Here is a 26107-nt window from a genome sequence, read left to right on the forward strand (position 1 = left end):
TCCAGGTGGGTGCGGAGTTCGGCCCGACGGCCCAGGAAGCTGCCCGTGGGACCCGCACGGCGCTCCTGCTCTTCACTGCCTCACCCATGCTCCCCGTCTGTCCTCCCGCGCAGGTGCTCGCGACGTGGCCGATGGGAGGATTCCAGTCCGCCGAGCCTCTTCCAGTGCCTGGCTGACAGATGAGCCAAGAGGGCCAAGGAGTAAGTCCTCAGTGAGGAGAGGTGCACCGGACCTGCACGGAGCAGGTCGCTGGGTAGCAGGCTGGGCTCGTGGGGCTGGAGAGCGGCAGCCGGAGGGGCAGCTTGTGGGGCGGTCCAGCCGAGGGTGAGCCCGGAGGGCACGACTCCGGGGAGGGCTGCGGGACTCCAGGGGCCAGCAGTGGGTCTGCAAGGCACAAGCCGCCCCCCGCCCCCCCACACCCCTCTGGGCACTGGGGAAGGCGTGTGGCCTCGCGGACTCTGCTAGCAGGGGGGTGTCCAGGAGGAGCCCCACAGAGTTCGGGGCCTCCTGACTTCGAGGCCGCAGGATCGGTCTTGCCAGGCTAGGAGATCCCGGCCTGCTTGCTTGGTTGACATCGGGGGTGAGGAGCCCCACCCCGAGGGCCCCCTGCCTCTCTGGGGCCCCAGAAGTCCACTCTTCTCTCCCCCAACATCAGGTCAGGGGAGCACTCGGCTTTCCCGCCTTGAAATGCCACTCCTGAAGCGCCCTGCTGCCAGTGTGGGCTGGAGCCGAGCACACACTGGCATTTGCTACAGTTTAGCTGCGCCCACCATGGACCCCCCCCCCCCAATTCCTCTGGGGTGAAATTCAGCCCTCAGGCCGAAAAGAGGCCCACAGCCCTGGCTCGGCAGTGGGCGTTTCCGTGGGTTTTTCAGTGCAGGCTCAGTGACCGGCCTTGGCTGGGCATTCGGAGAAGCGGCTTTGCCCCTCGCTCTTCCGTGCCTTTGCTCAGTGGTGCCCTGCCCCGACAGGTGCCGGGGCTCGGCGGAAGGGCAGCGGGTCATGTTTCACTCTGGATGCGGCCTAGCCCGGGGTCAGGACGGGCCGCTAACGCTGTGCTCTCTGCTCTTGTCTCGACCAGGTCCCCCCGCCGGCGCCATGCGCGGCACCGGGCGCGCCCACCCCGCTCTCTCTGTGTGCCTGTGGCGGGCCCCGTCCCTCTAGCGCCCTCCCTGGCGGGAGCGTGTCGCAGGACGGCGGGGCCCGGCCGAAGGTGAAGCCGGAGGTGGGGGCCGGGGGGCGGCCCGGCGGCCGCTGGAGGGCCAGAGCGAGCCGGTCCGCGGAGAAGCCGGCCGGCCCCTCGGCGGAGGCGCAGCCCGAGCCCAGCAAGGGCGTGGGGCGCTCCCTGCGGCAGAAGCTGCAGGCCGCGGTGGGCCAGTGCTTCCCCATCAAGAGTGCGTCCCGCTCGCCCGACCTCTCGGCGCAGCGCAAGATCCACCTGCGTGAGCTGATGCTGGACACGTGCCCGTTCCCGCCGGGCTCCGAGCTGGCCCGCACCTGGGCCCTCATCAAGCAGCACACGGCGCCCGTCTCGGACGACGAGGCCCTGGGGCCGCCGCCCGCCGAGGACGAGGACGACCGCCTGCGCGAGTGCCGGCGCATCAGCATCGAGCAGGGGGTGGAGCCGCCCCCGAACGCGCTGATCCACACCTTCGAGGTGACCGCCCAGATCAACCCCCTCTACAAGCTGGGCCCCAAGCTCACGCACGGGATGCGGGAGCTGGCCGGGGCGGGCCGGGCCGGGCCGGCCGCCGCGGACGAGGGGGAGGACGAGGACGAGGCGGACGAGGAGGACGAGGAGGAGGCGGCCGCCGCCTCCGCCCTGCTGCCCGGCGCCAGGGACGGGCTGCGCGTCCACACGCAGATCGACTACATCCACTGCCTGGTGCCGGACCTGCTGCAGCTGACGCAGCTGCCCTGCTACTGGGGCGTGATGGATCGCTACGAGGCGGAGGCGCTGCTGGACGGCAAGCCGGAGGGGACGTTCCTGCTGCGGGACTCGGCCCAGGAGGACTACCTCTTCTCGGTGAGCTTCCGGCGCTACGGCCGCTCCCTGCACGCCCGCATCGAGCAGTGGAACCACAACTTCAGCTTCGACGTGCACGACCCCAGCGTCTTCCACGCGCCCACCGTGACCGGCCTGCTGCAGCACTACAAGGACCCCAGCGTCTGCATGTTCTTCGAGCCACTGCTCTCCATCCCCGTCAACCGCACCTTTCCCTTCGGCCTGCAGCACCTCTGCCGGGCCGTGGTGACCGGCTGCACCACGTACGACGGCATAGGGCAGCTGCCCATGCCCGGCGCCCTGAAGCAGTACCTGAAGGAGTACCACTACAAGCAGCGTGTGCGCGTGCGGCGCCTGGATGCCTGGTGGGCCTGACGGCCCCCCCCCCGCCCCCCGCTGCCTCTCTCCCTGCTGGGCCACCGCTGCCCTCCACAGACCTCGCCCTCCGCCCGTGCCGTTGCGGGATTGAGACGGGGGGCTGCCGCCTGGCAGGCCGTGGAGACGGGCTCTGTGGGGCTGCATTCGGAGCAGGGGGCGGAAGCCACCCGGGCCTCCCGGCTGCCTGGGATGAGGCCCAGGGGAGCTGCGGCCCCCACAGGGCGAGAGGCAAGCCCCTGCTGGACAGAGCCCAAGGCCGCCTCGGGCCCCGAGGGGAGTGGGCTGGGGGCCCGAGAGCCTGGCCACGTCCCGCCGCTGCAGTGGCGATCGCTCCCAAGGGAGCTGCTTGGTTTGCTGAGCTGAGCCGAGCCGAGCCTGCGGGAGCTCGGAAGACGAGGTCGGTGGCACGGCGGTGCCTTATCCCTACGAGCCGGCAGGCCCACGCACACGGCCCCGGCCCCGGCCCCGCAGCGCTGGCTGGGCCGCCTGGCACAGGTGTTGGGCATGAGGAGAAAAGCACAAGGTTTGGGAGGGCTCTTTCCAGGCCAGGCTGCCAGATGCAACCGTCAGGCTGGGCTTAATTCGCACCGACTCCGGCACAATCCATTCTGGTTTCGACCCCATTCTCACTAGGCTGCTCCCACAGCGGTGCGAGTTCAAGGACCAGCTTGGGGGGGGCAGCAAATGCCCCTTGCGCACTGGCTCTGGGCAGGGGCTGCGCAGATCTGCCCCCGAAGGTCTATGTAGTGCAGCCCCGGCGCTCTGGGCAGCGGGGAGGGGAGACGCGGGCGGGCTGGACAGACCGAGCACGTCCGCCCGCTCTGCAAGCTTCTGCTTCAAGGCGGCGCTCAAATCTTGCAGCTCCGTGGGGTGTGTGTGTGTGTGTGTGTGTCATTAAAGAGTTGTTTTTTTGTCTGTGGTTGCTTTTAGAGGTTTTTTTTGCCATCACGCCTGTCCCTTCTACAGTTGGGGCTGCAGCTGCTGCAGTGCGGGGCCAGAGGTGGCTGGCCAGACACTTCTTTCCCAGAGGGAGGGCCTGTGCTGCACCGGCAGAAGGGCCCCACAGCCCCCCAGGTAGCACCGCCACCACCGCATGTGTGTCCAGGGCCCAGCGAGGCCCAGGGAAGCGGCTGCCAGGTACAGCGGGCAGGTGGCCGATTTAACGTGCCCGCCCCAGAGGCTGGCAGATTGCAGGGCCGCTCCGGAGCGATTGCCAAGTTCTGAGGTGGGGAAGGTGGCAGTCCGAAGGGGGGGCGTCCCGGCACCCCACCTCCTGCGGCAATTAGCGCTGGTGCGCCAGACTCCTCTGGACACGAGCACAGGCCTCATGCTGGCTCCCCCACCTTGCGTCTACTGTGAAAGAAAATGCATCCCTTCCTCAGCCCCCCATTTTTGCGTGGGAGCTTGTGCTGTGGGTGCTTCCGTGTGCCAGAGAAGAGCCGAAGGAGAGACTCCCCTCCCTGCACCAGCCTCCGCAGCCGGGACTGGTCCCTGCAGACAAGCGCTCATCCCGCGGGCCTGAAAGGCCGCCTCCGGGCCCCAGCGCTGCGTGCGGCTTGCACCCGTCCCGAGGGCAGCTGCCCGGTGGGCCAGGCCCATGTGCCACACAGTGCCCTCATCACGCAAGCGCAGACCGCCCCCCCCCCCCCGGAGCACCACTCCCAGCGGCTGCCTGGGGCAGAGGCAGCCCCGCGGGACGGCCAGCGGGCTGCCTGCCAGAGGGCTTAATTTCACCCCCTCGGGTTCCCCTTGGTAGGGAGGCGCGTGAGCAGGTGCCAAAAATTACAGGACATCCCGTATGGGGAGCGGATGCCCTTTCTCTGCGTGGCACCCCCCCCCCCCCCCATGGTGGGCTGGCTGCTCTCCGGAGCAGCTCACTTCCCACAGCGATCCCCAGACACCTCCGCACACTCCCCACCCTGGGAAACTCTGGAGTGCCACCAAGATGGGGGGTGGGGGGGGGACATCTTCCGGGGTGGGCCAAATAGCGCGTGGCCTCCAGGTGGCTTGGGCCGACCTTCCATCGTGTCGGAATGAATCTCGACCGGACTCCCCGGCCCCCAGGAGCAGCTCATGTCCACGGAGGGCTGGGGCAGGCCTGGCCCCACGCGGGCAGACTGAAAGAACAAGGTGTGTGGGGCAGGGGGAGAGGAGGAGGAGGGAGGTCCGTTTCTCGGGGATGGAACAAGGGGAGGAGCCATAAGGGGGCCGGGCCAGACTTCGGCCTTCCCTCAACTGCGCAGCCCCTTGCCCGAAGGAAGCCCAGCCGAGCGCCAGGTGCAGGATCCAGACAGCCCACCTGCTCTTCTCCCCACCCATCCTGACCGTCTCCCACTCACGCGCCCCTGGAAGCGGATGCAGGGGCACATGGGGCCAATCCTCCACCCTCGGGCACCGCAGCACCAGTTGCCAGGTGCGGAGGCCAGCCGGCCGAGCAGCGTAACGCGGTTCGGCATGGCTCCGCGAACCAACACGCTCTGCCTCCAGCAGCAACACGGGCTCCTCTTTGATACCCCAAGAGCAGCGAGTCCGTGCGTCAAGCCCAACTCAAAGCGAAAACAAAAAGCCAAGCATTTAAAAAAGAAATTAATACAAAATAAGCACAGCTTTATCATAGAGGTTAATAAAAAAGGGCTAATACTTAAATTCTGTATGCCTTTTACAAAGCAAAAACTGGAAGGAAAAAAGCAGCAAAGGAGTCCAACAAAGCAATCTAAAGTCAGAATCTGGAATTTTTTTTGTAAAATGTTTTGTGGTTTTTTTTTTTAAATAACGTATTCATGGTTACCAGCCATAGTCATAACAAAAGTTATTCATAATAAAATGTATCTAAAATAACATTTCTATCTGAAACAGGAACCTTGTCTCTCTACTTTTTAGAAATAGTTCTCTCAGGTCTGTTTTTGTGGCGGGCTGTACGCTATTGTTCCATATACACTTTGGAAAAAGGCCTTTACATTTAAAACAGTTCTTGACGGTGGGGGAGAGGGGGGAGGACGCGCGGTTCCTCCGTACCGAGGAGCTTGCCCAGGTCGGCTGGGGCGGGAGGTGCTTCGTGCTGCGTGACGGCCGTGGCCGGCGAGGGGGCACGGGGTGACCTTGATCCAGAGGCGTGAGACCCTCCTCGTCCCACCTGCCCCCCCCCACAGTGTGATGAGCGGACACACTTTCGCTTTGACACCCCGTTCGCCCCTGCCATGGACTTCACAGAGGCCCGCCCACCCACACCGGCGTGGCCGCTGGACCCGGATGCTTCGGCGTCTCGCCGCTTGCATCGTCCTGCGGGAGAAAGGCATTGGCCAGCCCCCCCCCCCCGCACCTCCTGCGACCGCCTCGTTTCTAAGTCCGGAGGGTCAGCAGTGGGGGTTGGCAGCCACTGCCCCCTCCCTCCTACCCAGCGAGAAAGTTGCGGAAAGCCCAGGAGGTGCAGAGCATGCATCCGGATGCCGGCCCCCGGCCCCGCGTGAGGAGAGCTGCCCGGATCCCCTTCCAGACGGGCCCCCACAGGCCCCCGGCGCAAGTGCGGTCCCTGCCCAGGAACCTCTCGCCCGCGCTGTCCCACGCCCAAGCGAAGGGGGCGGTGGTGCCTCCCAGGCCCCACTGTCCCACCGTGCCGCCCACTCCAATCCCCTCTGGGCCAGCCTGCTCCTGAAAATTCATTAGTGCCAAGAGCCCCCCCCCCCCGCAAAGACGCTGCCCCTCAGCCCCGCGCGGGAGTGGGGGGAGCCCTCCGCCCCGGGAAGCAGGGCTCTGATACGGCCGGCCGGCCCGCCCACCCGGCAGCTCGCCCCAGCCACCTTGAGGGAGACCACCGCGCCCCCAAATCACGGAAGGACCGCCGAAAGTCGACGGCCGGGCTGGCCAGCCTCCTGCTGCCCAGCTCAGAATTCATTAGCCAGGAAAGAATTGTGTACCTGCCTGTACAAGTAACCCGAACCTGCTCAACTGAGAACTTTGCTCCCGAACTGCGGAACTGCTGACGGATCCCCCAAACCCCTCTGAACTGCTTCAACAAAACTTGGCGGACCCCGACCCCAAGCCGCTCCTCCTAGGAGCCGAGAGTCCCACGTGGGCCTCACCAGTGTTGCTCCTGGGGGAAGGGGAGCGAAGGGCGGCCAAGGGGTCCCTCTCCGATCCCCACAGCCACCCCGTCCGGTCCCCCCCACCCATGGGGCAGCACGCGGGGGCGGCTTCATTTTTTTAAAACATGGAACGGACAAGCCTGCCAGTGCCGGTCCCCCCACCCCTCGCCAACTGCCCTTGGTCGGAGGAAGTATTAGAGGCACTTTTGAAAACGTGTCAGCCACCTGAAGCGGGCTGGGCTGCCGCTCCCCTTCTCCTCCCAGGCCGGGCGCAGAGAGCGAGCAGCCGAGTCGGCTCAGACGGAACCAGCTCGCCGTCAACCCCGCAAGGCCTCCTGTGCCCTGTTGCCGCTGCTCCTTCCACGCCAGCCCCACGCCTCCTGGGGGCAGGGGAGACCCTTCTGCCTATGCCCTTGGTCACACTTTCCCCTGCCTTTTGCACGTTTCCAGAAAAGGGTGAGGAAAGGGAGAGGCCGTTGGCATGTAAACGGTGGGAGGGGGCGGAGGAAGGAAAAGCAAACAAGAAAGGGAAGAACGTGGCCCAACCTCAGCCTCCTCCTGCCTCTGCGAGTTAAGCTTCTGGGAGACTCTGCCAACTCCCACATACATCAAAGTATTAAACCAATAGCTGAAGTTATAATAATAATAAAAGATAGAAAAATATTAGAACACAATAAGATGGTAAGATTGTAGTGACAGCTTTTTCTCCCCCATCCCTCCGGCTGCTAGGGAATGCTGGAGGTGGGACAAGAAGGATTCGCCCACCCCCACCGCAACACACCCCGGGAGGAAAGGAGGTTATAACAGAAAAGGGGAAAAAATAAACAGCCACCCGAAAGCTTCACAGGAACACCAGCAGGTCCAGCTTCGTTCAGATGGTGGAAGTTTTGTCGGTGCCATCTGCAGGGAGAGAGAGAGGCAGAAGCAGGTCGTGAATGTGGGACCGCAGCGAGCGGGCGGGTGGGTAGGAGCGTGCGTGGCTGCTGTCTGAACGGAGGGACAAGCCAGCCAGCGAGCCCTGGCCATGGGCGAGGGTGGCTAAATGGCACGCTGCAATCCGCAGGGGTGCTGGCTTCCACTGGCAGGGCAGAAAGAGCTGGCCAGGAGACGCCAGCGGGCCTCGCGGGCAGAACAGCCACGGGATCCAGGCCGAACAGGGCAAGCGCAAGGTCAGCCCTGCCACTGGGGCCCTCCCCACGGGCAGCGAGCGCCGGGCAGCGCTGGGATGGAGAAAGGCTCAATTCCGGCCAGCCACGGGGCTCACTGGGCCACCTGGCGGAGCTGCCGGCCCCTTAGCCGAACGTCTCCCAGGGACGACAGCATCTTCGCCACCTTGAGCTCCTTGAGGGAAAGGCGGTGCGCACAAGCAAGGCAGAGAACCAAGGCAGCCAGCCAACGTCCACTCGAGACACGGGGCGCCGAGCTGCGAGCCGAGATGAAGCGGGCGGGGCAGAGCCTGCGCTCGCCCCTTCTGGTACGCTTCCCTTCCGGTAGCCCAGCGGAGGGAGGCTCGGCCGCCTTCCCCTGGCTCTGGCCCCACGGGCAGAGGGAGGACATGCAGGGCAGGTGAGAGGGGGCCTCCCTCCTGGCGATCCCGCTGGCTCGTCCTTCCGGCTGGCCCCCTTTCAGTCCCTCGGCCGGCTGTTACCGCGCGTTGAGATCCTTGCGTGACCCAGCCTGGGCAACGCAAGGCCAGGCGGGAAACCCTCGCTTCAGCGCCAGCCCACCCCGGGCCTCCCTCTGGGAAGCCAGGCCAGGCCTGCTCTGAGGCGCTGCCCACGCCCCGGCGAGGACCCTCACCGCCCAGCGCGTGCTCCGTCATGCTGAGGCACAGGGACTCCAGCGTAGGGTTGATCTCCAGGTCCGTTCCGGGGAGCTGGCAATCTGAGGGGGAGAAGGGCCGGGTGAACGCTCGCTCGGCTCTCCCGGGGCTCCGCTTCTGCCAGGAGAGACCAGGGAAGAGGGCGGGCTCCCCTGGGGGCCACAGGGTGCCAAGGCACGCCTGCTCTCGCCGGCCCACCGCCCTCTCTGAGTGCAGTGCGGGGAGGCGGAGGCGCAGGCACTGGGGGTTACGCCAAGACGGAGAAGGAGCCCCCCACCCCCGTGTGAGGAAGCCGGCACACTCACCCTGCGGGAACATGAGGATGGCCTGCGGGGAGGTGTGGACGGGTAGCGAGTGGGTCCGCTGGACTGAGCTGCGGCTCTGGCCAGGCATGCTGTTGCTGCCCCCGGGGTTGGCAAACCACAGGTTCTGGGGAGGAAGAGGAAGAGGGAGGGTTTCCGCAGGGGGCCACTTGCGCAGCAGACTGCCTGCCCGCCCCCCATCTTCTGTGGTTCCCTCAGCGAGACAACACTTCTGAGCGCACACACTGGAGCCGCCCCTTCCAAAAGCCCAGCGACTCATCTGGTGCGGCAACACGAGGGCCGAGCTCTCTTTCGGAGACGCCTTTGGTGGCAGCTGCGAGCAGGGCCAAAATGCCAGCAGGCGGAAGCGCTGGAGCCTCACTGCCTGCCGCGGGGGCCTCGGGGAGGCGCTTCAGCTGCTCGGGGGGGCACAAAAGCTGGGAGGCCACCAAGACTCCCACAGCCAGGCCACCGGGGTACCTGCGAGGGGCCAGAGGCGGATCCCACGCTCTAGGAGGATGCCCCCGCTTGCCCCAGCCAAGCAGCTTTCGAGCTGTCGGCATTCAGGGCCCACCCCAAACTGCTGAGGAAACACGACCCATCTTTGCGGAAGGTTCTCCGCCATTACTGGCCTCTGTGCGAAGAACCCTGGTCTGAGGAGGAGCAGCCTGATGGCGCACGCCCAGAGGTATCTGCACGTGGCCCGACTCGCCGTGCCCAGACCATGTTCAGGCCCCAGCGTACCGTCTCTCCTGACGCATCCCACCTGCGCTCCCAGTGCCCTACCTGCCGTCCTTGGCCCCCCAGGTTCGGGCTGGCGAGAGCATGTCGAGGGGAGACGCCACCAATCCCGGCGGGGCTCAGAATCCCAAGGCGGCTTGGCGGGATGGCTCGGGGGGGCATCTGGAACTGCCGCTGACCTCTGCGTGCCACCCCAACCCCCACAGATCCAGCTATGGGGAGAGAGTTGGAACCAAAGGCCCACCTGGGAAATAAGCGGAGGGCGGACGAGTCAGACACAGCTTCCCGAAATGCTGGAAGAGCCACGCGATAGGAATCTTGTCGCCTAAACCCACAGCACGGCGTGAGCTCCTGCGCCTCAATGCCGAGCGGCCGAGCTCTTTGCTGGCGGAAGAAGCCCCCACCTACTCGAAGGCGCTCACCCTGCAGCCGACGCCTCCCTTCCGGAAGGCCCGCCCGCCCCACCTTCCACGGCTGATCCCCGGCCCCGCCGTCTGCGGAGGCTCACCCCTTCTGTGGCCTGTAGCCTTGCATGTCCAGCATGGCCTTCCTCGGAAACGTCCGGAGCAACTTCAGCACCTGCTGCTTCCAGGACAGGAGCCTCTTCTTCTGGGTCTCCGTGAACGCCTGCAGAAACAGCCCAGGACAGCCATGTCTGGGGGCAGCACGGCCGGCACCCTCGGGGTGCGAGCCACCAGGCACGCGCAAGCACACCCACCTCGTGCAGCAGGCACTTCTCTATCAGCTGGAGGTAACTAGTGATGTTCTCCTCGTCGGGCCGGGATACCAGCAATTGCGTACACACTGCAGGCGGAACAAGGGGTAGGGAGAGGACGCGCACACCTGTCAGTCCATTTCGCTGCAAGCAAACGGGCCTCACAATTCAGTGATTATGTAATTGCGCCCGGAGCATGCCGGAAGTGAGACCCCCGCAGTGTCGGGCAGCCCAGCATTCCTCGGGAGGGCGGCCTGTACCCATGGCAGCAAGAGGAGAAGCACCCAACTGCATCCCGCAAGCTCCTGCAGCCCAGGCCGTCCCACGGGTAGGGCGTGTGTTCTGTGTAACCCGTCAGAGCTCTCGTGGCGCACAGGCGGCGGCCCCTGGGCCCTGCTTCCAGACCCCCCAAAGCCCAGCGGCACCTTGCCAAGGACAGCCAGCACAGCTGGGGAAGGGAGAGTGCCATGCCCTCTGCCCGTAAATTGGCTCCTCTCATGCTGGGGATGGGGCGGCAATCGCAGTCCATCACACCTGCGCAAGGGCCGCTCCTCCGCCATGGCAGGACCGGTGCTTCAGCCCGCCTCCACCCAGCCCAGCCATGCCACATTTGGTCTGCCCTCCCCAGCATCCCCTCCAGCTCCAGAGTCCCTGCCGCCACCAGCAGTGAAAGGAAACGAGGAGGGGGATCTCAGGCTGCATGGCAACACCGTCCCTGGCCCGGGGCCAGCACACCTTTGCCCATCACGCGGGTGAACTGTCCGGCGATGTCCCCTTCCGCAATGGGTGCGGCCCCCGACTCCCCGTCGCAGGGCGAGCCGCTCGGGGGTGGGAAGGTGTCTGCGGCCGTCTCCTTCTCCTCAGCACTGCCGCCGCCACCACCGCCACCGCCCTTCTCCAGGCCCAGCTTGGGAGCGCCACGCTGCTCTGCTGCCAACTGCTGGCCCTCCTTGGAGGCCGCCGCGGCCTGCAGGGTGTGGAATGCCTTGATGGGAGTGATGATGATCTGCTGCAGTTCCTGGAGAGCGTTCCACAAGTTCCCACCTTCCAGGATATCCTGCCAGGAGGAGGAGGGGAAGAGAGAGCAGAGCATGGCGAGAGCAAACCGAGCAGACTTTCCAACGGGGCCCTCGCGTTTGTCCTTTCTGTGCAGCGGCGGGTTTGGCGCAAGCTGAGAGGCCCTCCTTTGGAAACACAGCAGGTCAGCGGGGGCCTCCCATCTAGTCTGACCCCCGGCTCCAGCCGGCTCCACTTGTGGCACGCCAACAAGAAGCACTTCTGCCCGCAAGCACCATCTTGCATCGTCCCAGCCTCACACCTCTTTGCCACAACAAGTCATTCCGCTCCGTGGAAAAGCCAGGCATAAAAGGTAACGAGGAAATGAAGCAGCAAGTCTCAGCCCAAACTACAGGACCCGGCACCACAAGACGGGGCGGGGGCCTCTGAATCGGGGGGCCTTCAAAAGGGCAAGTGAACGATGTTACGGCGGAAAAGGGCACCCAAGGGGACTCGCCCTGCTCTGCCTCCAGCGTCGGGGCACTGAAACACCAGTTGCCCGGAGAGGAGGAGGAGGAGAGGGCGACCTGCCTGTGGGCTTCCCGCAGGCCTCTGGCTGGCCCCGGGGGGAACCAAGGTGCTGGACTCGCTGGGCCGGTGAGCCAATCTGGCAGGGTTCCTTGCACATGCCGTCACGAGGTAAGAGCCCTGCCCTTCGCAGGTGAGCCTGCACGAACCCAGAGCGGCACTCCAGAAGTTGGAGCAAGTAGCGCCTGCACAGCTGGGGTTTCAACAGTTCGAAATGAAGAAAGGGCTTCCCCTGCAATCATGAGCTGCGCCACCACGGAAAGGCAAAGGCCGTCGAAGGTATAATCCCAGTGGGTATTCCTCGCCTCTTGCGCCCTCCTCGCGCTTTGCCTCAGAGCAGTGGTGGGGCTCAAACAGCCCTCCACCCCCTGTTGGACTGCAACTCCCATCAGCCCAGGTCAGCAGACACAACCGTGAGGGATGGCAGGAGCAGTAGCCCAACCGCATCTGGAGGAGCACGTGTTCTGTATCCCGTACAGAAAATTTTCCAGCACATTCTCTTTCCACAGGGGGAAAAAATCCTTTTCAGAAGTCCACCAGGGGCAATTTTCCCCTTCCAGGATTTCAGGGCAAACAGGAGGGTTCCCTTACCTTCTCCAGAGACTTCAGCACACTCTGCCTCTCCCGCAGCTTCTGGATGCTCAAGGCAATTTTGTGCCGTGCTCCTTTGGTTACATTCTGGGTCAGGGAAGGTTGGAAAAAGGGGGGTGAGCAACCCGCCAGGAAGTGCGCCCACTCCTCGGCCTCCAGGGAGACAGCCCCATCCCAGGAAGGCACGTCAGGCACGCACGCCCCTCTCCACCACAAAGCAGCCACAGGGGTTCAAATATGCATGCGCCCGGCTGCGTTCTGGACCAAGGCACCAGCCCGCTGGCTTCTTGGACATGGGAAGTGCTCCTGCAGGAGGGCTTATCAGAGAACATTCCCGGGACGCGTCCCACCCAAGGGAGGGTCGTGCACGCAAAGGGCAGCAGCTGTGACAAGAGCTGCGTGCTTCACCTCGCAAGCGCCTTGTGCGTTACCTGCGACTCCAGGTGCTGCTCTGTGAGGGTCATCATCTCCTCGTAAGTCATTTGGGAGAAGAGGGCTGCATATTTGTGGAGGCGAAGGCTCTTCAGCCAGGTAGGGACATCTGTGAAGAAGGGCCAAGAGGTAATTCAGGAGAGCCTTGCCATGAGCTAACTGCCCAGAGAGAGCGAGCGCTAGCCCAGTTGCTGGCCCAGAAGTTATTACACAAAGCTACTGAGCAAACCGCACTCAAACACACACGCAAAGGTGTCGAAGTTTATGTCCGGCAGGAAATTTATTTAGTATCTTTGAAGCTGATTGGGAGCCAAAAAAGGGCGGGTTAGGGCTGAGGGAACGTGCCTGCCAAAGGCCTCTGACAGACTGTGCACTTCTCCATGAATCTCATTCTCGGATTTCTATCAGGCACCACGCAGTCTCCCGCTCTTCAGAACACTGCCTGACACTTCAGCAAGTGGAAGAGGCACCACTAGGCTGCAGAACTGGATTGACTCCCCAGCACTTCTACTTTGACCTGAAGCAGCAGAGGCGAGACAAGTCCCCTGCCTAGTTTCAGGAGCCCACGTACCAGCATCTGAACCTGGTGCCTGGTTCAGCTGTCCACACTGAGCTAGGAAGACTGTCTAATGTGCCCTTGTAAAAGGCGGCTCTTGTCAAAAATGCAGGCCAGCAAAGAGAGTCCTGGCACTGAGGTCTGTTGGGATGGAAAGTTTTTCCAGTTGTAGCTCAGGCTCACTGGACCAAGTCTATCAAAACCAACCAAGAGTCTTCCGGCAGCTTGGAAACTAACAAATGTGTCCTGGCATAAACTCTAGTGAACCGCGTCCATCAGGCCATCTTGTCGGCCTTCAAGAACCTCTGTTGTTTTTGCTGTAACAGACTATCATGGTCACCCTTCTGGAAATTGCTACCTCAGCGATCTTTCTCAAGCAAGTAAGGACCCCTTGTTTTATATGGCTTCTGTATGAGGACGTGTTCACGACCCTCTCTTGAACCATCATGTCTCACGGCAGGGCAAAACTGGCAAACTGATGTGTGTGCGTTGCAGGCAGACAAAACACACACAGAGTAAACAAAGGACAAGAAGAAGGACGGTGCGGGCAAGACGGGCATGACTGAGTGAGGTGTAATTTTAAGAAGCGCGAGAAGCCCAAACAAAGTCAAGATGCAGCAGCACGTGATCAGAGAGGTTCCTGTGTGAAACCCCCCCAGGCCCAGTACGGGAACGCCGTCAGCCAGGCGCAACGTGGCCTCATACCGCCCGCCAATCAGCGCCCACTCCCCCGGCCTCTCCGTTACCTTTCATGCCGCTGCCATCCTCCTGGAAGGTGTTGCGGCTGCCGGGCTGCTCTTCCGTCTGCTCACTGCCTGAGGAGGCCACGCTGCTCTGGGGCGAGAGGGGTGCATGTTCTCCACTGGAGATGAAGGCTGGCCGGGCGCCCAGCTCCTCCACACTCAGCCACTCACTGGGGACCTGCTGGCTGGTCGGGATGAGGGACATGGAGCGCTTCAGCGGGCTGGGGTGGATCTGGCAAGGGAGGGCTGCAACCGGAGAGGAAGAATCAGGACCTGAGCCACGAAATCATCGGAGGAGTGCGCCGTCTTCTTTAGAAAGGGAAGTTTAAGGCTGGGGGCAGTCCTAGCTCCAAAGAGCAGACCTTGGGGTAAAGGACTAAATGACAGGCTCTGAAGTTATGAACAACTCACCACCGAAAAGGAAAGGAAAGGAAAGGAAAGGAAAGGAAAGGAAAGGAAAGGAAAGGAAAAGAAAAGAAAAGAAAAGAAAAGAAAAGAAAAGAAAAGAAAAGAAAAGAAAAGAAAATGTGGGTCCAGTCAGTGAAACTGACTGCTATGACCATTTGAAGGAATATTCTGAGAACTCCTCCAGGCAGGCCTGGGGCAACCTCAGCCTCACTGGCTGCTTAGGCATCATGAAAACTCAGCGCCAAGCATTTTATGCAGGACTATGCAGGACCAGTGCCTAAAACTATGACAGCAGCTCCGCCAAAGTGAGTTGAGTGTAGTAATGAGAGTTTTCCAGCGAGAATAAGAAAAAAGAATAGCCTGACATTTCACAGGCAATGGAATACTTTTAACCCAGAGATGGGAAAGCACTCTCCAGCTTGCTCAGCTCAGCTCATTTCCAAGTTTTTTCCTCACAAACCAGGAAATACTTGGGTTCATTTTCAAACCAACTAGAATTTCCATAACTTTCTTGAGGGAGGCCTTCAAAGCAAATACCGGGGCTCAATCCACCAGGATGCTTTTCTTCACCAGGGAATTACTTAGTACTTGTTCCATTCAACCTGGTGTGACTTGCACAGGAAAACGCCTTATTGGATTGTGCCCTTGGGTTTTGTGGAAAACTGGTGGGGGCGCCCCTTGGGAGGGACATTCCGAGGAACAGTGTACTGAGATGCCCCCCCTTCTGCTTAGCAGCCCTGCTCTCCACACCTGTGTTTGCATTGCTCCCGATACTGTTGATGGCCGACGGCACCGAGCCCGAGGAGTGGAAGGACATGTGCCCATTTTCCCGAGGTGGCTTCTCCTGCCAGCCGTGTCCCAGGTCTCCCAGGCCTGTGTCCACCGGACCTTGCCACTCGTCTGAGCCCTGGCGCGAGTGGTACGCGGTGTCAGGGCGGCCCCTGCTCTGGCCGGAGTAGCCGCTGGACAGGCGCTCCTCGAGGTGGCTGAGCCAAAGGGCCAGGGAGTTGCGGTCATCCAGCGTGGTGGCCGGGTGGATGAGGGCGTAGGAGAGGAGCTGCCTGCTCTCCTCGATGAAGAGGTTGCTCTCGATGGAGTAAGCCAGCACCTTCTGCAAGAGCGTCATGTACTCCGACTTGGCCTCTGCGTTGCCGGGCTGGAGAAGCGGCAGGTGGGAGAGGAGCAGCGAGACCACTTTGTCCTTTGGCTCTTGATGCCACTGACTGATGACGGCTGCCGGAGAAGGAGACAGGGAGAGGGGGGACAAGTTACAAGCAGCAGCTCATGCAACGGGGGTCCAGGAATCACTTCCAGGGGCTCCCGTCTCAGCCCCTCTACACAGAGGCAGAATCCAGCACGCCCAGACACTGGCAACAGCTTTCGGTGGTACGTACATGGCAGAGTCGTACCTGGGCCCCACCTGCCGCAGCAGAAGCAGCCTTGCGACGCCTCGAAGGCTAACCAATTCGCCATCGCCCTAAGAAGCTCGTTGGTCTTGCAGGTGCCACAGGACCCGTGGCTGCTTTGACTACGTGTGGCATTTCCAGAGTCGTGTCAGCAACGACGCAGTGAGAGCCTTGCTGTATCAGACCAAGCGTTCCTCCGGAGCAGCCTGCTGCTGGCACCGCAGCTCTCGCAGTGACCACCCAGCTGCCCCGGGGGCCCCACAGGCAGGACGCGAGTGCGCAGGGCCTTCCGCCCAGCCTCCCGCTGTGAACGCTCCAGGGAGCTTCGGCCACCAGGCAAGGCAGAAGCACACTGGCCCCTTCTGGGTGTCCACTGCTAGAGGACCGCACTGGCTGCTTCTCCCCCCAGCTCCACTGTTCCATAACTGGGAGGCCCAGATCTGTAAGCTCTGAAGGCAGGAGTGGCAGCTGCCTGGATCATATGGCCCCTGGGGGGATGGAACTGCGTTCACACGGATTGGAAAGATCGGATTAAACTTGTGAAGACTTTTGGCCCTAATTATCTGCTCGCTGGAGAGGCAAGTGCCACAGGGTAGTCACCCCTAACATGTATCTGTCCTACAATCTTAACCTGAAAGGAACTGTAGATTAGCTCCAGTGCAATCACTTTCTTTTGCCTTCAGTTAGGAATAGACCACAGACTGCTTCTCTACACACAGTTTTTAAGTGTGTGTGTGTGTGTGTGTGCGCGCGCGCGCGTGCAAAGCATGAATTGTGGAAAGTGAATGCCTATGAACTCACAAAGCTGGAATTAGCTGCATGGGCCCTTCATGGCCAACCCTGAGGTTCTGTGACATTATGCTCCATGGCATTATGAATGGGGAGAGGGGAGTTACGGATGGGGAAGGAGAGGATAAAGAATTCTCTCTTCTGTCATAATACCAGCACTCACTCAGTTACTGGCAGTAGGTTAAGGCCAAACAGAGGAACGATACAAATTAATGCATGTAAATCGCCACCACAAGACGGCAATGAGCCGGGGCGCCTTTCAAAGAAGATGCACTAATTCATGGAGGTCCAGCAACAGCTACCAGTCACAACCACTCAACCCACTCTCCACGTTCAGGGAAAGCGGCGCATACCTCCAAACGGCAGGTGCTAAGGGGCAAGGAGGTGGGCAGGCACGGGCGAGTGCTTGCGTATCCTGCTTGTGGGCTGCCAGAAGGCGGGTCATGGCCACTGCTAGGGACAGGCTGCTGGACTAGAGGCACCCTTGATGTGATCTTCCATGGTTCATCTTTTATGAAATGGCCCACGGCCTGGAGGACAAAATCAAACTGCATCCGTGGAGTCCTAAAAGGCCACAGGAAGAAGGCGCTAACTGGTCTCTGTCATGGGCGACCGTGATGCTACACCTGCCGATTATTTTCGGCGTCCATATCTATCCGGAGGGACTTGCCAGCACGGCCATCGGCATCTAGCACAGACATCCTGCCCAAGTCAATGAAGGATTCGCTACTTCGGGCTGGTCCTGGTAGCCGAGTAGAAAGTGCTGGCTGCTCTGCCACCCCCGCTCCCATGCCGTGCCTCCGGCTTCAGGTTTTGAGCTTGAACCTTGCATGCTAGCCCCACACCTGAGGCTAGGAAGTGGGGAAACATGTCCCTGCAGGATTAGCAGTGTGCTCAGGGAACTTCGGCAGCCCATGACAGAACACAAATTTCCATTTTTCTCCTCTGCCTTGGGGTGAGGTACTGGAAATCCTCCCCCCACCCCGCAGCACCTGTGTGGTGCCTTTAAGCAGGACGCAACGGCAGCCATGATGGCCAACCCATCCCATCATGGGCGCATTCCCACAACTACTGCCACGAGAGCGGCTCCTCTGGATCCGGCCCTCCAGGCCACCGAGTGGCCAGGCACCAGTTCCAGGAGGCGAGCGGACGACGTACCTGCGCTGTTGGCCTCGGATTCCAGGACGTGGATCTCAGAGCAGTCTGCCAGCGAGTGCTCCAGGCACAGCTGCAGGAAGCGGGCTTGGGTGCGGGAGATGCGCTTGAGAAGGGAGAGCAGGGCCACGGTCTGCTCACATTCATTCCAGCCTTTGAACCAGCCCGTGAGGATGCCCACCTGGTCCCGGAACATCATGGTGGCTCACGCCTCGGGCTTAGCAGCAACCTGCCCACCGTGGGGTCAAGGGGAGCTCCAGGGCGGGGGAACCCCTCACATGGTTCCGACTTCCAGTCTTGGCGTTCAGGACCAGGGTGCAAACCGAGACTCCAATTCTCCCGTCACCAGAGAAGCAGGATGGCATGGAAAGGGAGGCTTTGCTGTTGCCAAGGTTAGTCTACAGACCGTCTGTCGTCAAGATCCTCCCTCTTTCTCAGGCAGACTCGGATCCCCCTGCAAGAGAGAAAGCGGGCCAAGTGTAAGGACCTTCATTTCCCTCTCTACGAGTCTACACCCCACAGAAATATGCTGCAAACACGCAACTCCAGGCGCAGACAGAAAACAGTCGGAGGAATCTACTGCCCAGAAGTGCTGTTTTGTGCAGCACAGCAACAAGGAAGAATCCGAGCCTAGCAACTCGCCACCCACACTGGGTTGTCCTTGTTGTGCAAGCTCCCCAGAGACGACTTATACTGAGCATTAAGAAAGGAATCTTTGAAAGAAGTATCAGCTCTTTCAGTGGGGATGCGAGACAGGTCTGGAGCAGCGGTGTTCAAAGACAAGGTCGGGGAGTCTCAGGAGAAAGTCTGCAAGGACAACAGTTGTGGACAACTCGCCTCAGTACTTTCAACAGCAAAATGCTGAGTGGGAGTGTTAAACCCACCAGTGGAGACGGGTTTACCATCACTTCAAGCACGGCGCTAACCCAGAAAGGCCAGCCCAGGCCACGAAGGAAAACAACTACCTCAATCTGATACACACGTTTTCCGCCCCTTCACTGCGCTTACAGAGGGAAGAGTTTCTAGCAGTCCGTGCAGGGCTGACACCTAAGCTGACTCACAATAATTTGGAACCGGCACCTACCAACACCATTTTTCTAGCTTACACAGTCTTTTCTAAAAACAGACAAAGAGTCCCTGGCCTAAACAATAACAGCCCTTATCCCCAGCTAAGTACATGTCAACAGCGCATATTCATCTCACATTACTGTTACCTCCCCACTTTTGGTTTTTCTGCCCTGTGAAAATTTAAACCTTTAAGTCTCTCGGGCCAAAGAGCTGCACTGTCCTTGCTTACGCCAACTGCTGCATAAGGGAAGAGAGATGAAGACTCTGCCCCAGGGGCAACATCTGAAAAGGGTGCAGACGACTTGCTCAAGGTCAGAAGCCATCACCACCCGCCACCTTCTTCTACTCCTCAGCACCCAGGATGCGACCGACGGTCTAGGAAGTTGAGAGGGGTCCTTCTGGATAAGGGCTCCCTTACCCAAGTCCCTGCTGCTCATCGGGACAGATGAAAAAATCGAGAAACGGAAACGCCACATCGATAAATGTAGCACTAGCGCTGCGGCTCTCTGGATGTTGTCAAGGCCTTTAACAGCAGAGAAATCTTTCACTTAAGGGGAAGGGAAGCAGCCCCTAAAACCATGCTTCTATTAAAGCTCTTATATAAAAAGCAAGCATCTGTCCTTTTAAAAAAAGAGAAAGAAAATACAGAGGAAATGGCTGTCTGGGTCCCTCTATTCTCTGGACACTATAATTAGAGCTAACCAAAGCAAGCACGATCCCCAAAGAAAACAGCGAGGAGAAGTCTGGAGGAATAGCAAGGCAGCTGGCCCTAATTATACCTTCAAAAGAGAAGGAAGACACACCAAATGTCATCCACAGCCACATGGCGTGGAGGAGGGAGATACTGTGCCGTATAGGTAGGGATCACAAGCACGACAGAGAAGGGCACCAGCAGCTAAGTGGAAGAACACAAAGCTGAAGACTGACAATACTCTGCACCGCTCAGCCACAAAGTGTAGATGGGGCAAGGCAGGAAGGACTAGAAAAAACCCAGTTTCTATAAATATGATAGCTATACACCCAGTTTTTAGTATTTTCACAATTTTCTAAGGTAATGGCACCTTACCGTTTGATAGTCGTTTCTCAAAGTTTGCCCAAGGGCAGGAAAAGTATTTCCATTATGTAAACAAGCGAGGGCTAAAAGCCCTGGACATTACAGGCATGTTCCAGTGACTCAGCTAAACAGCTGCAATGTATTTCACAAAGCATCGAAATGGGCAGAGCTGATCAATTTTCTCTTGCGTTGTAAAAGAGCAAGGCTAAAACCAAAACAGGTTGCCTTCCCAGCAAACTGCCAGGGCATTTAACTGGAGAAAAAGGATGAAGAACATAAACTTCCGTATAGCCTGAAGTGCCTGATCCTGCCAAATCTTGAAAGTTAAGCAGGGTCGAAATCTGTATAGATGACTTAATGTTGTGAACCGCCCAGAGAGCTTCAGCTACAGGCGGTGCAGAAATGTGAATAATAATAATAATGAGGAGGAGGAGGTGGTCTGTGGCTCCCTACCATCTTGTAAGAATAGCATCTTCCCCAAGCTGGTGTCCTCCAGTTTCGGTCGTTCCCAGTCAGCATGCCCAATAGCCAGGCTGGCCAGAGATGGAGGCGGCAGCAGTACAACAGACAGGGAGGGCACCTACTTGGAACAGCTGGCAAAGCAAACTTCTGTTCCTCACAGCTGAGAATCAAAATTTGGAAAACACAGCGGCTAAATCTGTAAATCAGGCAGCAAAAAGGCCGCTCAGTTGATCCCCAGGTTTCCCAACTCAGAACTCCCTTTCAGGACTCCAAGGGCTCCGTCACACTACCTGGAGCGAATGACACCAGCACCTTTGGCCCTACTGCAGCAGCACAACTGCATTTCCTTAGAACAGCAATGGGGAACTTGTAGTCCAACAACATCTGGAGGGCGCAACCCCTGCCTGCCCTTGCCAAGCCAAGGGGAAACTGCAGCTCAGCCTATCCCAGAGGGCTGTGGGCTGCCCTCTGCCACCTCAGAATAAAGCAGTCACACTGCAGGGCCAAGAGCAACATGCTGGGGAAGAATACAGTTGACCTCAGAAGGGAGATGCTCCAAAGCCTTGCTTCATTTTATTTTATTTTATTTTATTTTCTATACAGCCCAGTAGACAAAGAATGCTAAGTACTGAATAACAGGTAATAAATATAATAAAACACAATATAAAACAGTAAAACATCTTAACCTTACATTAAGAAGTTAAAGCCACATTTTAATGACAGTTAAAACTTATTCATACTGCGAAGCCTGCTAGCAATGGCTGGCAATTCCACTCCCATCTGTACTTGGAGCTAACAAATGTCTCAGGACAAAGGCAGAGGTTTTTAACCTGGTGCTGAAAAGACAGCAATCCGGTGCCACGCGGGCCTTGGTGGGGCCCCCCTCCATCATTTGGAGACGCCCTTCCTGCTTGCTGCCACCAGCCAAGCCTCCCTTGGGAGTGGCACTCGGAGGAAGGCCTTGGATGTACCTCATGGTTAGATGAGGTGGTTCTGTTAGGTATTATGGCCACCAGCCACGCAGGGCTTCACACATAAAAAGCAGCATTTGGAGCTGAGCTGAGAGGCACACGGGTAGCGAGCACAAACTGGGAAATCTGGAGTTAGTGGTTCAGACCGTCTGGTCCCAGCTATTAGTCTGCCACGTCCTGCACGAGCGGCAGCTCCCAAACCATCTGAAAGGGCCGCCCGACACAGGGTGCACCTCAACAATCTATTTCAGGTCACACACACGCACAAAACAGAAGAAGCACAGTGTGTTCTTTGGTGCTGCGAAACAGATTCTCTCCGGACTGTTTCCTCACAAGAGCCTTACAGGAACATGCAGGGCCTAATATCGCCCCGTCCCAGATAGCTGGTCTTACTTGTGCTGCAAAGATGCCCAGCAAAGCCCAGGAGTATCTTTCTCCCCTGCCCCAGCTTCACAGAAGGGGGTACTCCTGAGAGTGGTGACCATTTATTCCAGTCTTTAAAAGATATGCGGATGACACAAGTCAGGCAGAGCCTCCTGAGTGATCCCTAACTCCGTTCACTCATGTTCCTGTGAACAGTCTAACACTAAAGCCAAGGACTGAATACTGGCTGCGGCACAGTGATCCTTTGCCCAGGTTGTTTGAGCAAACCGAGTCACAGATTGCTTTACTTGAGTTGTCCTCTCAGTGGAGACTCTTTGCACGAGCCTAGCCCAGTGCATCTATACACACACGCACACCAGCCAATTTCTCTCTATGGAAGCACAAGCGAACAGGTTCACAACTGAGCAGGCAGCCCAGAAGATAAACAGCAGGCCAGCCCTGGCCTATCGCCCTTGCCTCCTACCATTCATACAGCACCACATGCAAAGCGGCCCGTGGCATGCCAAGCTGATGCTCCGTGCTCAAGTTCTCCTTGGACGCACTCCTTCCACTAAAAAAAGAGGGTGCAATCCAATGTACATCCCGACAGAAAAAAACAGGCCTACAACTCCCAGCACACCCCAGATCACTATGCTGGCTCAAGCATCCTGGGAAATGCAGGCCCCCTTTACCTGTCCATGTTGAGAAGGGTAAAACAACCACCATGAGGTTATGTTCTGTACCTTTGAACTAGCTGGGCCTTCTTGCAGGTGAAGAGTTACAAGACACGGTGCAGAGTATTTCTCTACAGGGACTTCGGGATTAAGACCAGTATGTGAAAAATAGGTGGATATTACGGGAACACGGCATTTGGTTATCGAGTGTTTGTGAGGCGAAAGACATGAATGAAATGCTGTCACATCCAAACACATAAAACAGTGCTTATGTGTACTACACTTCATTTCTGCAAACAAAAAGCTAATACAGTTAGACCATAATATAGTCTGTGCATTTTCATTGTTAGGACTCCAATCAATAACATTATAAAAGTTTACAGAACAAACCTTCCACTGAAAGATGAAATTTTGACAAGCCCTCACCCTTCAATGACACAGAATATGGCCCCTCGTGATCCCTGGCCCAGTGGCAACCAAAACCCCCTCTCAAGTTTCCTAACCTGCTGCAGCTTTCTGGTTCCAGTTTCTAGGCAGACATAAGGATGATAGACTCTCACAGTCCTGTTTTCTCTGCCTTGATTAATCTAGTTATACAATATTAGTATAAGCTAGGAAATCTGAGGGGGAAAACTAATAAAAGAGGGCCATAAGGATATAGCTAAATTAAAGCAAGAAACCTTCCACAGTGACTTTGCCAGTCTAGAACTAAGTCAACTTTAGTGAAAACTGACTACATTGTCTAGACTAGTAACTTCCATAGTTTGCATGGAGGTCTTGCAATGGAGCACGGTTCTTACACACCAGAGATGTGTAAAGTGTGTCACATTCTAATGACAACCTGAGGCTCCCAAGGCAGATGTCAGCATTACCAAGAGCATGTTGTCCATTAGTCCTTTCCTGCCGAGGCCCCAAGACATGCAAGGAAACAACAGTAAATGTTGGTGGGAAGGGAAGCAATTATTTCAGGAGTTAATATATTTTACACCTTGGGTGTCGCCATCAGTTCATCTCCTTAGGGCAGGACAAAATGGTCCATTCCACAGGGAGATCAGAACCTGCTGGGACTCCATGGTCCATGTCCACCAGAGCATTGTCATTGGAAAGGAAAGCATGCGTGTCATTCCACACGTGGTAGCATCAGCTGGACATGAGAACAAGCTGCACAGAAGAAATGATGGATTTGTGGAATTGACGCAGGGTGGGGGGAACAATTCAGACAATCGGCTGCACAGAAGATGGAGCAGATGTTCAGTATAAATCGCCTTTTAATCCAGAACCCACTGGACAGAGGCCTTCACAATTTACACAGCACTAGCGGCATATCCTGCTCTCCTCTGTCCCGACAAGAAGAACAGCAGCATATGCACCCGCCAGCACCCCAGCAGAGAACAGCAATATGCTTCCCACATGAGAGGCTCCGCAACTACCTACCCTATACCTTCACCATGACTTCAGCTTTTCTTTTCTTGAACAAGTAGTGTGTTTCTTTCAGCCCTGGTTGCTCCCAGACCCAAAAGCAGCGGCAGCAAAAGGGAACTCTCCCACTCCTTATTTGCCAGGCTAAGTATATGATAACAAAAAGCACTAATAAATTCCTAAAGAAGAGCTGTAATAACAAAAACAAGGCATTTCAGTCCGTTACGTAGCAATTCGATAGCAACAGCTATGCAGAACTAGGTGCTGGTACATTCCAGAAAGAAAATAAAGATATAGAACAGAAAGAACCCAATAAGTCATGACAGAATCTGCAATATAAAGCAGCAATAAGGTCCCAGTATGAAATGTGCAAGAAGCAAAGTGAAGATGGGAGTTCCCTAGCAAGTTGCAGGAGAGACGTTCAATGAACTAGCATGAAGTGGGAAAAGGAGTCATACACAGAAAAGAAAGGAGGTTTCCATGTTGGAAAGCAGGCCCTAGTTCCACACTGAGAAGAAATGTGCCAAGTCCCCTTCAGGTCTCAATCCAGCCCCAGGTAGCACTTCACCTTTCCTGATTTCCAGTTTTTTAATGAGAGTTGCCTATTTATTTTCTGTATGTTGTGATTATTCCACCCCAGTTTACAAGTGCTGCAAAAGGAACTGCGGGGGGAGGTTCTAATGGAGAAAATAACAAATTGCTGGACTGTGATCATCTTAGCTCAATCTGATTATACACTGTTGGACAGCCATGGCTTGTGGCTAAACCCAATAACATTTCCAAAGTCACATAATAACCTGAGAAAAAAAATCTTTCCAACAGGATTCTTAAATAAACAGTGACACAAGAAGCATCAGCATGAAGCACATTTGGTGTCTGAGGATATTAACATTCTTAAAGTTGTGTTCCTGCAGAAAGACAAGTGAAGTTGTCTGGGGAGACTCAGTAGTCATGGAAAGTTTCCGAATCAGTGTAGAGGTAAGAGCATAGATAAAAGTATCATAGCTAGAATAGCTGGTTAATAGTTAATGCTCCAAACATAGGAAAATGAGTAGAAGGGATTTGGGTGCAGGGTGAAAGCAAGCCTCTGCTAATAATGACAAGACAACTTTTAGCTGGAAAACCCTGGGTTTGGGGCACGAGGAGAGGGGAAAGCGACAGCCCCTATCCAAAGGAGAGATCTCGTTAACTTTTGGTCAAAGGACACCACTGGAAATGGGACAAGGGAGTGAAAAAGACAAATCCATCTAGGGTTAGGAAGGAGAGGGGTATTGAACCTCCACATTAAGCGTATTAAGCGTTTTTCGCAGCAGAGGGAGAGGGGGTGAAGAGAAAGTGCCAGCTATCAGAGCTGGGAACAACACGCCGAGCTCACGGGAGCAAAAGCCACGGACCTCTGCCGGGATGCTAGTGCTCCGGCCTATACGCCTGGCGCTACCAGCCCCCCCCCCCCCGGAAAAAAAGCCCCGGACCCCCCCCCTTTTTTGGGGGGGGGGGGCGAGGGGCGCCAGCCACAAGGCCAGGCAGGCGAGCGGGGGAGGCGGCTCGACGAGAGGCCTGCGGATCAGCCCAGGGGCTCGCGGCGGGCCGGCGCCTCCCCGTCGCTCGCCTCCCGCATCGCCGACGCGGAGGGGCAGCGCCCCCGGACCGCCTCCCCGGGGCCCGCAGCCCCCTGCAAGCCCCCTCGAAGCAAGCGGGCGGCGGGCGAGGGGCGCGGGGCGCGACCGAGGGGCGCAGCCCCGTCCTGCCTCCCGCTGCGGGGGGGCGGGGGCGGGCGAGGGGGTCCGGGGAGGGGCGTGTCCGTCTCCAACGCGGCCCCCGGGGGCGGGGCCTCCCTCGCCTCCTGAGGGCGCGGGGGAGGGGCGGCGGGGGCCGAGGGGGCAGGAGGCCCGCGCTCGCCGCCGCTCCCCCGCCCGCGCCCGCAGCCGCACTCACCGTCGCCGCGGCCCACTCCAGCCCCTGCCCACGGGGAGCGGGACACGCACCGCACTCGCGCACACGCGCACACGCACACACACGGAGCGCCAACCACCACCAGCACCACACACTCCAGAGGGCGGCGCGCGACGTCACAACGCACGCCAACGCAAGCACGCACCCTGCCGCTCGCACGCACGCACGCACGCACGGCGCGCGTCGGACGCCGCTCGCGCCCCCGGCCGACGTCACTCGGCTCGCGTCTCCAGTGGCTGGCGCTGCGCGGGCCCGACCTGGAGGGAAGGCCTTCGACCAATGAACGGCAGCTGCTTCTTTCGCTCCCCCCCGACGCGCGAGCGGGCGAGCGGGCGAGCGAGCGAGCGGAGAGGAACTTCCCTGCCCAGTCAAAAACCCCGAGCGGAATGCTTCGCCTAGTCCCGCCTCCCGCCGCCGCCGCCGCTGGGGCTCCT

General features: G+C 58.6%; 2 protein-coding genes across 8 annotated transcripts; one reads left to right on the forward strand and one right to left on the reverse strand.

Annotated features, from left to right (window-relative positions):
• Positions 1–21: 21 nt before the first annotated feature.
• LOC123026200 (suppressor of cytokine signaling 5-like) lies at positions 22–3298 on the forward strand. Its single transcript, XM_044435530.1, has 2 exons — positions 22–200; positions 1082–3298. Exons 1-2 carry the CDS (start codon positions 180–182, stop codon positions 2378–2380), a joined length of 1320 nt encoding a protein of 439 aa, XP_044291465.1. The 5' UTR covers positions 22–179; the 3' UTR covers positions 2381–3298.
• Positions 3299–4969: 1671 nt separating this feature from the next.
• On the reverse strand, positions 4970–26023 carry SAMD4B (sterile alpha motif domain containing 4B). Of its 7 annotated transcripts, none has more exons than XM_044435488.1 (14): positions 25656–25757; positions 23736–23864; positions 17713–18163; positions 15110–15592; positions 13955–14197; positions 12652–12761; positions 12221–12307; positions 10781–11102; positions 10049–10134; positions 9839–9957; positions 9376–9574; positions 8593–8716; positions 8266–8349; positions 4970–7365 (listed from the first exon to the last, which is right to left on the reverse strand). In XM_044435488.1, the coding sequence occupies exons 3-14, from the start codon at positions 17906–17908 to the stop codon at positions 7337–7339; spliced, it is 2082 nt and encodes a 693-aa protein (XP_044291423.1). In that variant the 5' UTR covers positions 17909–18163; positions 23736–23864; positions 25656–25757; the 3' UTR covers positions 4970–7336. The 7 variants fall into 7 exon arrangements, with proteins under 7 accessions (XP_044291423.1, XP_044291421.1, XP_044291425.1 ...); XM_044435486.1 differs by having other exon boundaries at positions 23736–23910; XM_044435490.1 differs by lacking the exons at positions 23736–23864; positions 25656–25757 and adding an exon at positions 25931–26023.
• Positions 26024–26107: the final 84 nt, after the last annotated feature.

The sequence above is a fragment of the Varanus komodoensis genome, unplaced genomic scaffold, assembly GCF_004798865.1.
Source record: "Varanus komodoensis strain SLA01 unplaced genomic scaffold, ASM479886v1 scaffold29_3, whole genome shotgun sequence".
NCBI classification, from domain to species: domain Eukaryota; kingdom Metazoa; phylum Chordata; class Lepidosauria; order Squamata; family Varanidae; genus Varanus; species Varanus komodoensis.

Bases quoted from the DNA above. Each gene is read 5' to 3' on its own strand.
- LOC123026200 (XM_044435530.1), top strand. From the start codon at position 180: ATGAGCCAAGAGGGCCAAGGA. The intron at 201-1,081 runs GTAAGTCCTCAG...TGTCTCGACCAG, and splicing joins TGAGCCAAGAGGGCCAAGGA to GTCCCCCCGCCGGCGCCATG.
- SAMD4B (XM_044435490.1), bottom strand. From the start codon at position 17,908: ATGATGTTCCGGGACCAGGTGGGCATCCTCACGGGCTGGTTCAAAGGC. The intron at 14,198-15,109 runs GTGTGGAGAGCA...CTCCGGTTGCAG, and splicing joins CGGGAGCAATGCAAACACAG to CCCTCCCTTGCCAGATCCAC. The intron at 12,308-12,651 runs GTAACGCACAAG...TCCCTGACCCAG, and splicing joins AGCAGCACCTGGAGTCGCAG to AATGTAACCAAAGGAGCACG.